General features: G+C 65.6%; 2 protein-coding genes across 2 annotated transcripts; both read left to right on the top strand.

The window, feature by feature from the left end:
* Positions 1-3,987: 3,987 nt before the first annotated feature.
* MNEG_6084 (hypothetical protein) lies at positions 3,988-5,874 on the top strand (the record flags this gene model as incomplete). Its single annotated transcript, XM_014045441.1, has 5 exons — positions 3,988-4,073; positions 4,684-4,753; positions 5,083-5,229; positions 5,440-5,485; positions 5,750-5,874. The coding sequence occupies 5 exons, from the start codon at positions 3,988-3,990 to the stop codon at positions 5,872-5,874; spliced, it is 474 nt and encodes a 157-aa protein (XP_013900895.1).
* Positions 5,875-6,105: 231 nt separating this feature from the next.
* Positions 6,106-9,455, top strand: MNEG_6083 (hypothetical protein; the record flags this gene model as incomplete). Its single annotated transcript, XM_014045440.1, has 9 exons — positions 6,106-6,256; positions 6,495-6,631; positions 7,056-7,118; positions 7,287-7,352; positions 7,538-7,698; positions 8,071-8,144; positions 8,596-8,882; positions 9,109-9,158; positions 9,329-9,455. The coding sequence occupies 9 exons, from the start codon at positions 6,106-6,108 to the stop codon at positions 9,453-9,455; spliced, it is 1,116 nt and encodes a 371-aa protein (XP_013900894.1).
* Positions 9,456-10,406: the final 951 nt, after the last annotated feature.

The raw sequence follows: 10,406 nt of genomic DNA, 5'->3' as shown, positions 1-10,406 counted from the left end.
CAGCAGCAGCAGCAGTCACGGCAGCAGCAGCAACAGGCCCGCGTCCCCCGACCTGGCGTCACTGACGCGTAAGGCGCCTGGGAGGTCCTGATCGCCTGGCTGGTGCCAGCGGGCGGCCGAGTGTACACCCTGGGCCCGCTCAGGGGGACGAGCAGGCGCCTTCGAAAAGTGATTGACAGCGGATACGTAGACGTCCTCAGCGTCAGCTGCTACGAGGGGTCGATCGGCTGCCAGCCCAACGAGCTCAGAGATACCGCACGGTGAGGCCGTGGCTGCAGGCCCGGCAGCCGAGGGCGCGCGCCCGCCGCAGCGCGGCCAGCTGCAGCCAGGAGGCCCGGCGGGCGCCAACATGCGCCCTCGCCCCCTGGCCATGCGCGGCCAGCGGCGCGTGTTGGGGTTGGAGGGACACCGTGCGCCCTCGCCAGTGCTGCGCCGCACCCCCCAGCGGGCAGCATGCAACTGCCGCTACCCTCCCCCTACTCTGCACGACTCCCCACCATGACGTGCAGGCGCATGCAAGGCGCCAAAGTGCTCGTTTTCAATCACCGAGGATACGATTTTGGTCCAGACATGGTCCCCTCCGAGCGCTGGACCAAGCTGTGCAGCAACATCTTTGTGCTGACTCAGCAGATGGCGGACGTGGAGCAGCTTCCCCGGCTGACTGCGGTGAGGCGCCAGGGTGGCCTAGTGAGGGCGAGGGCCGGCAAAGAGGGTCGTCAAGATGTTGGACACAGCCAGGAAGCTTCCTTTCACATCACTGCATTAGGAGCATCCAGCACTCGGGAATGTGGACCAGCTCCCCTGAGCAGCTGACGCGCCCGCACGGCCAAGGGGGAAGGGGGCATCCCCTCGTGTCCGCCCGCCTCGCGGCGGCGGTGATGATCGTCGCAAAACATTCCACGTCAGCTGCATCAGATGGCTCCCATGCAGAGCCACCAACGCGCTGTGGTGAACGCCACACCCTCACTAGCTGTGCGCCAAACCACCCTCACCCCCACCCAGGTGCGCCGCGTCCCAGGCCACCCTCCGCTGATTTCACAAATCGCCCGCGCCGCCGCTGCCCATGGCACCTTGCGCGGCGTCAGCGTCCGCCTCCTGCCCAAGGGCACGCTCCCTCACACGCAGCCCGGGACCTCCACGGTCAAGGAGAGGATCTTGTCGCTTGCCCACCTGGACGGCTTGTCCAGCCTGCGCAAGCTGAGCCTCTGCATGCCACGCAAGAAAGGCGACAGTACGCCCATGTTTTACCCGTCGCCGCTGGTGCCGCTGGTCGGACGCCTGGAGGCCCTCGAGCTGCTTTTTGAGATGCTGCCCGAGGTCGCGCGCGAAGTCAGGCGGCTCCTGCCCGCGGCGACGTCGCTCGGCACTCTCTCGCTGGCGGCCTGGCCCCCCGGCGTCGCGCCGCCGGCGCTTGATGGACTCTCGGCACTGGTGGGTGGCGCCCATGCACGGGCGGTGTCTTTGAAAGAAACGTGCACGTACGACCGCTGACAGTGACGCCTGGAGCCTCACCAGGGTATGCCAGCGCCGACCCTGCACACGCGCCCCCACGGTCAACGCCACGGCGGCGACCTTGATTTGGCCGCTGTCCTGCGCGCGCACGTCCGTCGTTCTACCCGCGGATCCCCCCGCCCATCCGCCGGTCGGTGCGCCGCCCCCGTCTTGGCTTGGCGCAGCGGCGGCTGGAGCTCCTGGCCTCCAGGGACCGGGAGAACCTGAGGATGCTCGCCTGCCTCGCAGGAGATGGGCTCCGGAATGTCACCGCCCTCATGCTAGGGAATACCGCCGAGCCGTGAGCGCCCGCCCACCCCTGCCCCCCACTTTCGATTTTTGCTGCATCAACGCGGCCCGCGAGTGCATGCCAGTGTGCTGGCATGGCGGCAAGGCGCTGGGTGTCACTGGGAACCGGGCGCAGCATCATGCCTTACCATGGCGAGAGGCACCTCCGGCAGCTGGATGGCGCTCTGCGGGGAACGGACCGTTGCCGCTCGGGGCGGCGTTGCGGCGCCCGCAGTGGCTGCTCACCCGCACGCGACCGTTCCGCAGAGGTTGCACCCCAGAAACGCCACCCTGGTGGCACGCTGTACACGAGTGTTTTCTTAACGTGCTGCACCCGCCCCACACCAGGTTCATGGAGCGCTGCAACATGACTCCAGACAGCCCGTTCTGCTCCCCGCGGCACAGGGCCGCCGATTCCCTGCGGGACATCGTCGGTTTCAACCTGCCAAACCTCCGGGAGCTGGGGATCGCAAGGGGAATCATCCTAGAAGGCCCACAGTGGCCGGGCCCGGTTCGCGCCTCGCGGCGGTCGCGGCCCCCGCTGCCGCGGCTGCGGGTGCTGAGGGCCGCCCTGCTGCACTCGCGCGACGAGGGCGGCCACGACGCGGACGTCCGCGGAGACTTGTGGCGGATCGCGCCCAACCTCGAAGAAATCTATGTGGAGGGCTTAACCTCGGGGCTCCGCCCGGGGCCCGCCCTGCGCGGCCTGCGGCGGCTGAGGGTGCTGTCTTTGGGCGACAAGAGCTCTGAGCATGGGGGGCCCTCATGGATGACAGTGACACAGCCCATTGCGGCCACAGGGAGCCTCTTGCGCCTGCCGCTTGGGCGCGGGGGCGCCGTCGAGGGAGTGGCGGCCGCCCCGGGCGACTCGGCGGCATCGCCTGCTGCGGAGGGTGCCGATGCGGTTTCGGTCGCTGGCGGGCTGCAGCTGCGCCTGGGTTGGAAGATCAACGGTGATGTTCGACCCTCGCGGCCGTGTCTGAATGCAGGTGGAGCCGTTGCTGTTGCATGACGTGGCCTGTCAAGTTGTGAGGACAGCCATACCTTCCGGATTTGCATGTGACGGCGACTGGTGGCGTCCTCAACTGCATGCGGGCCAGCAGAACACCACCGCCCGGCCCCCCTGACTCGGCGTATGCCGCCACCAACCCCCGGCTCCCCGCAGGCACAGGCCTGGACGTGGAAGCCAGCCTGAGGCTCTCCCAGATAGCGCGGCAGTGGGGCGGCCTGCGCCGCCTGCGCCTGGAGGGGGTCGTGGAGGGCGCGGACAGGGTGCTGAGGGTGCTGGGTGAGAGCCCGCTCGGCGGCTGCCTGGAGGAGCTGCATGCGCAGAGCTGCTGGGTCAGGCAGCGCTGCGACGACGAGCACGACGAAGCCGTGCCACCGCCGCCGCGGCCGCCGCTGCGCGCGGAGCTGGTGCCGCTGCTGCTGCTGGCGCTGCCGCAGCTGCGGCGGATGAGGGCGCTGTCGTTGCGGCTGACCGTACCGGACGACGGGTCCCCCACGGCGCCGGTCGCGCCGTGGGAGCTTGAGCGCATGGTGGCGCCGATGAGGTGGCGGGAGGACTGGCGGTCCTGCGGGGGGGAGGAGGAAAGCGAAGAGATGCAGGGAGACGAGGGGGCGGCGGCGGCGGGGCCGCCGATGGTGCGAATAAGTTGGGCGTTTGACCACGGGGTTGAGCCCGCGTTTGCGAGGGCGCTCATGGCGAGGCACCCAGGCCTTTTACTCGTGACGTTGTGAGCCTGGGGCGCCGTATCCTACATATGAGAATCATGCGTGAGTGCTCCCTCGCCGATGCACCGATTTTTCTGCCAGACTCCCTTGTGATCGTGGATGGTCGAGCGGTCTTGACAGGCGCAGCTCACATTCACTGAGCACGTGTGGCCACGCAGATCTTGCGTATATGATGACATCACATTTGGGAAAGCTTTGCTTTGTCGCACCACATCAATCCAAAGTTCATTGCCCCATGGGCGGTTTACTTTGGACGCTCCAGTGCACATCCGTGCCGGTGGTCCACAAAGAAGACCAAGCACCACCTCCCCCATGGTGCGACATAGCGACATTGTAACGGCAAGGCTGCAAATTTTCAGTCTGAGAGTGGCTTGCGGCAGGCTGTCAAAGTCCTCAACACAGCCTGGGTTTGGGTGGGGCAGGTGGCCCAAAGCATCCAGCGCACCCCCCAGCAACAGCCTCGACTTGCACAAGATGACAGCGCCAGAGGCCATTGTGCACTTGGCAACGCGTGGCTTCCTGAGTGCATTTATTGTGGTGATGCGGGTAGCTATCGCTGGGTGCGCTTGACACGGTCTGCCTAGTTCGGTACGTAATGCTGATGAAACCTGCGTGGGGGTGACAAGCTCACAAGCGCGACCAGCGACGTGGCCACCAACAGGCAGCTGCCACAGTGCTTGCTCTACGACCCATTTTACAACAGTGTGAAAAGCGCGCGACCTACAGCATCGTGCGTCATTCAAATAAACCGATCCAACCAGCGACATTCACCGGCTAGCTGGCATCATTATCGGAGATATCGTGATGCAGCTGAACATGCAACCACGCAGCTTACGGGCTACTGATGCGCGTCAAAGCGCATGTTTGGCAAGGACAGCACCTCGGCCAGCGCAGCGTGTGCAGCGGGCGCGCCCCGAGTTGCGCCCAAGCCACACACCACTCGAGCTGGTGCCCTTTGCGAGGGTCGCACGGATCGTGGCGCGCAGCGCGGCGGTTGCACCCGAGGCTTTTATCGACTCTGTGGCGACAGGGCAGCAGAGGCAGCTGCCCCCAGAGTCGCCAGCAACCGGTCTCAGGTGCGCGAGAATGCCAGGCGGCGACGTGGGTCGCGGCGCCCTCTACCCCTGAAAAGTGTGTCCTGACACTGGCCGGCCTGCCCCCTCGCCGCAGGGCGGTGGTGTGCGGCAGCGGCGTGGCAGGGCTGGCCGCGGCCAGGGTCTTGGCAGACCACTTTGACGAGGTGGGTGTGACGCGAGGTGGTTGCGTCCCCTCACCTGTCGAGGCAGGCACTGCAAACAGTCAGGGCGGGCACTGTAGCGCCGACCTGATTTTGAGGTTGCAGCCTCTGGTTTCTGCCTAGCATGTTGCATCTCTTCCTAGGCAGCAGGTCAAGCCCTACCAGATAGTAGGGTGCCTTGAGTGTGCATTCTGGCAAGGCACATGGCAACGCGAACAGCAACGCTTTTGCGGTGGGCGGAGGGCGCCGCGCTTCCTATGCTCTTCATTTGTCGTCCTGGTCCACTGTCGCCCTGCTCAGCTGCTGCCCGCCCATGCTCCCCCCCCCCCCAGGTCATCCTGCTGGAGCGTGACGGCCAGCTCATTGATGACGTCACCGGCAACGACGCGGCCGCGGCGGCGCAGGCGCCGGGGCTCGCGGACGTGTCTGAGGCCGTCGCCGCGCGGCGTCGCGGCGTACCGCAGTTCTCCCAGCCCCACGTGAGGGGGGCACGGATGACTGTGGCAGTTGCCTGGGTCGCAGCCCTCACATTTGGTGGATACCAGCACCAGCAAAACCACAGGGCTACAGCAGACGACCCTGCTTTAGCCGCTTAGTGTCCAAAGCGCATGCTGCGATCTGCCACCATCCGCCTCATTGCTGCCTCCTTGTCGGCGCTGTGCTTGTCCCCCCCCTGCACCCCTGTGCAGGTGATGCTGACCCGCGGGCTGCAGGAGCTGGAGGTGCTCTTCCCTGGTGAGCTGTTCTTGGTGGTGGGGATGAGGGGGTGGGGGTTATTGGTGGATGTATGGGGCCTGGCGGGTTAGCTGGTGGTGAAACAAGGCGCCGTCAATAATCAGGCTTGGGAACGGGTGGGGGTACAGGGCTTGTGGACAGCGGCCTGTGCCTGTGCGGTGACGCTGCCAGACACTGTTGTTCCTATCGATGGGCATCACCCTTGCTGTTATCAGCTGCTCCTTCACTTCAACACCCATGCCCCGCGCCTGATCAACGCCGCAGGCCTGCGCGGCGAGCTGCTTGCTGCGGGTGCGGTGGGTGTGCCGAGCCCGCAGTCGTGGGACCTCTACGACGGCCGCGTGGGCGGGAAGTTCGAGCACACCTACAGCGTGTTTGAGGTGCGCTGACACGGTGGTGTTTGAATTTCGGGGGGCGGGGGTGTCTCCGAATCAGCGGGCGCGCAACTGCATCGCGCTTCGCATGCAACGAGCGTCTTTTACTGTCCCGGTCCCCTTGGCGTTAAAACCTTGAGATTGGCCCAAAGACCACATGCCAGTGACCACCGCAGCAGCTCCCTCACCTCAGGCCCCACACCAACTCTTCCCCCTGACCCACCAACTCTTGCCGTGACCGCGAAGATGCTCATGGCGACGCGCTCCCTGGTGGAGACCGAGCTGCGCCTGCGCGTGCGGCGCGACTGCCCGCGCGTCAAGGCGTTCAGTGGGGCGGTGGTGGAGGGCCTCACCATGGCGCCCGGCGACGGCGGCGCCGCCCAGGGCCGCGTCACAGGTGCGTGGGTGACTCGCCGGCCGGGCGCGGCGAGAGCGAAGCGCATGCGCGAGCGACAAACGTGCTTTCTCTGTTCCTTCAGTTGCGACGAGCCCGCACGCGGGTCATCGCGACCCGCTTGAAGCGTCCGCTGCGCTTGCGCCTGTAGCCAATCACGCTTTTGTCGCCTCATGGATCCACCTCAGTCATCAATCTCACCCATCCACGCGGCATCCACCCCCGTCCCTGCGCTCCCCAGGCGTGAAGCTGCGCGGGGGCCGCGTGGTGCCGGCCGACCTGGTGGTGGACGCGTCCGGCCGCGGCAGCCGCACACCAGAGTGGCTGGAGGCCGCAGGCTGCGCCACCCCTGACACCGTCACCGTCGACTCGCGCCTGGTGGGTGTGGGGGGAATTGGCCATTATCAGGGGAGTGTTTGGGCAGGGTCTTGCACAGCTTGACCACCTGGCCAGCGGTCCAGCGGCAGCTCACACACGGTGTGGTGTGTGAGGCGGCTGGGGGTGCCCCCAGAGTCGGCTCGCAGGCCCCCCCTGGCCGCCCGGCGGCTTTCTGTTGCAGAGACTTGTGTTCTGGGGCAGAGCCCCGGCTAGCACAGCACTGCGTGCGGTTGGGTGCCATTTGGGGGCATGCCCGGTGACGCAGCACAGCTACGCCCCTGCGGTCGGCGGTGATCGCTGGGCGCCCTCGCTGCCACCCCAGCCGCGCCGCCGTCCCAGGACACACGCCGGCCGTGCGCCCTCGCTCCGCGCCCACCCCCTTGGCCCTGCGACCGCGCCTGCTCCCTGCTCCCTGTGCGGCCAGGTCTACACGAGTGCAGTGTACGAGCTGGACCCCGCCACGCACCCCGGCATCCACCCCGTCATGGTGGGGGCTCATGACCTGTGGTGGCGGTGGCTCAGTGCACGTTTCTGGGACGCAGGGGCTGTTGACGCCGATTGCTCTACCCGTCTGGCATCGTCACCCCCCGGGATTGCCCTGACTCTTCCACGCCCCCCCCACCCACCCCTGCAATGGCACTACCCACCGCTCCAGGTTTTCACGCAGCCCCCTGACTCGCGCAGCGGGATGCTCCTGCCCATAGAGGGCGGCCGCCACCACGTAAAAGGGGGGGGGACGACGCACTCGCACTAAACCCTGCATTTCCCGTCGTTGTGTGTGTCGTCTGCAACGCTCGCATCGCAACCGCGGTGCGGCCCATAGTGGACCCCTCAACCCCGACTTAGTTGCACAATCACAATGAGCCAACGCACCTTCGCCCTCCACACGCCCTCGCGCCCTGCCAGCTGATTCTGACGGGCCGCCTGGGGGAGCGCTGCGAGGGCACTGACGAGGCCATCACCCAGTTTGCTGAGGACATGCCCCACCCCAGCCTGGCCACCGCGCTGCGTGGCGCCAAGAGGATCGGAGACATCCGCATGTACGAGCGCACAGCAAACTTCCGCAGGTCGGTCTCCGCGCGTGCGTTCGAATGGCGGATGTTCGGCATGCGTGGGTGGGTGGTTGGTCAGGTGTGTGTGTGTGTGTGTCGATTGCCTGCACGTGCGCTAGGAAACGTGCGCCAGGAATGTAGTCGATACTTGCACTGGATGCTCAGCCTCCGCTCCCACCTTGTCACCAGCCAAGCGTGGCCTGTGAACAGCCGCACCGCCCCTTTCCCCCACCTAATCTCTTCCCCGGGAAGTGGGCCACCGCTGCCCCACTCACCCACTCGGCGCCTTGCCCGAGTGATTTCCGTCCACGCTGTCTCCCCTTGTGGGAGCCCGATGTCCCACACCCGGCCCCCCTGGCCCCTCGCTATGTCGCCCCCGCCCCCCAGGAAGTACGAGGAGATTGACCTGCCAGGCGGCCTCGTGGTGCTCGGGGATGGCGTCTGCGCATTCAACCCGGTGGGTAGGCAGGGCACAGGGCGCTGGGTGCGGGGTATGTGGTGTCGTGGCATTGGCCCGTGCACGGTGCCGGAGGATGCCTTCAGCCCGCGTGCGGCTTGCAGTGCGGGGCGGGCCGCAGCAACGGTACATCGCCTCAGGTCAATCCCCTCCCTCCCCCCTCTCAACCGTGGTCGCCCATTCTTTGCCGCCACCTTGTGACGCCCAACTGACCTCCAGATATACGGTGCGCGCTCCTTTCTCCTGGGCGAGCGCCTCGGCGGAGCGCCTGATGCGCTGCAATCCCCCATGCAGGGGCCTGATGGGCTGTCTGCTGTGCATAACGCCATCTCTCTGTCAGGCTGCGGAACGTCGCCCCTGCCCGGCTTCCACGCGGTCCCTGCGCCCCTGCTGCCCCCCCTTCTCCGGGCCACCCATCCACAACGCACCCCTGTGAATGCGTCTTGACCCCTCAGGCCAGGGCATGAGTGTGGCGGTGCTGGAGGCAGTGGCACTGGGGAAGCAGCTGGAGGGCGCACTGCACAGCAGCGCCAGGGCCACCCCCGACGCCGCGCCGGACGCCTCCGCCCAGTGGCTGACCGCGGCGCGAGGCGCGCTGCCGAGCGCGACGCGCACGTTCATGCGCGGCGTGGGGGGCCTGGTGGCGATCCCGTGGGCTCTGGCAACCGGAAGCGATGCGGTGTACGTGGCGGGCTTTGAGCACACTCCCACGGAGAAGATGATCAATCACATCTTCATGCAGGTGTGGGCACACTGTGGATCGAGGCGGGTGGAAGGTGTTGGCTTGGGCGTTGCACATGCCCGGGGTGAACCGCCCAACTGCCTTTGGAGAGGGGGGGGGGGGCAATTCGATAGAGGAAGGGTTGAGGTGGCGAGGCACATGTGACTTTGAAAGCTTGAGCCCGTCAAACCTCCCGCATGATGCGCCAGCGACCTGAACCCCCCTTCCCCCCGGGCGTGTCTTTCAGATCAGCAGGATGAGCCGGACGGATGCAGATGCCCACGCCACAATGATGAAGTGAGCATCCTGGCCACAGCACCTGGCCACAGCACCCGGGTTGCACGTGGTCGCTTCTGCTTGCGCTCTTGCCATATGCTGGCTATCTGCAACGCTGAGACCGAGAATGGCGCATCACCCTCTCCCATGTGCGTGGCTCGTTCACTCCCCACCCGTCAACTCACCCACAGGGTCATGCACATGTTGGAGCCTCCCGCCGCCCTGACGTCCCCCAAGATGCTGCTCAAGCTGCTGGTGCACACCATCAGGACGGCACTGGGCGGCGGAGGGTCCAGGCAGGGCGCAGGCACCGCCTGATGCGGCTGAGGAGGGAGGTGGCTGAGGCTGTTCGCCGCAGGCTGTCCGTCACAGTGGGTTCGTCAGCACGGCGCCCCACCTTAAGGACTTCGCCCCGCTCCAGCGGTTGCATAGCCGCTTTGGGCCGGGAGGCGTGGGACTTCTACAGGGCAAGCGTTGTGCTCATGCAACCCGCGCCGCTGCTGGCTCCTGGTTTTCCTGGGGATCCTGGTGTTTCCGTCTGCTGTCCGCGGCGGAAAGGCAAGGTACGAAGGTTCTCTTTGCAGTCGTTGGAGAAGGGTATTGTTGGTTCGGCCACCTTGCTGCAATGTAGGCGCCAAAATCGAGTGGGTCCGATAAGGTCGGGTACCAGACTGCATCCCAGGACGCTGTTTGCCACAATGCCCTACCATGTGTGCAGTCTCACCCATTCTGGTTGACACACGCCAGAATGTCTGATTTGCTGTTCACCACAAGCCAAACACACCTTGTCTTGCGTCTTGGAATGCTGGCAAGTTGCCCTGCACGCTTGCTCGCTACACTACATCCAGCTGGAAACTGTGTGGGCCTCATTTGACACGGTTTTGTGTGCATTTGTCAAACTCTAGGTACTTTTTACTGCATCTGCACAGCCTCACTGCTTCTTGGCACGGTTCCGGTAGTGAGTGTGTACCCATTTAACAGGTCTCAATTCAGGTTTGCACTGGCATGTTGTATTGTAGGCGTGCCACATCACCGCTGTTTACAGCATTACCATGGGTTCCCTTCACATGTCTCATCTGTTTCTGTTGTAACCCTATTTGAGACCACCGTTTTTGGTCGGCGGCCGAGTTTGGATGTTTCGGCAGGCGGCGGGGGGTTGGAGGGGGTTGGAGGGGCTGGTAGGGGGCTTATATGCTTTCGTGTGGCATGTTGGCGGGATGGAGGGGGTGGGCATGGTAGATTAGGCTGGCTTTGTGCTGCCTGGCGGCG

This window comes from Monoraphidium neglectum, assembly GCF_000611645.1.
Source record: "Monoraphidium neglectum strain SAG 48.87 unplaced genomic scaffold scaffold00958, whole genome shotgun sequence".
Lineage (NCBI taxonomy): Eukaryota > Viridiplantae > Chlorophyta > Chlorophyceae > Sphaeropleales > Selenastraceae > Monoraphidium > Monoraphidium neglectum.
Note: the sequence above shows the minus strand (reverse complement) of the source record. Positions and strands in the feature narration are given on the sequence as shown.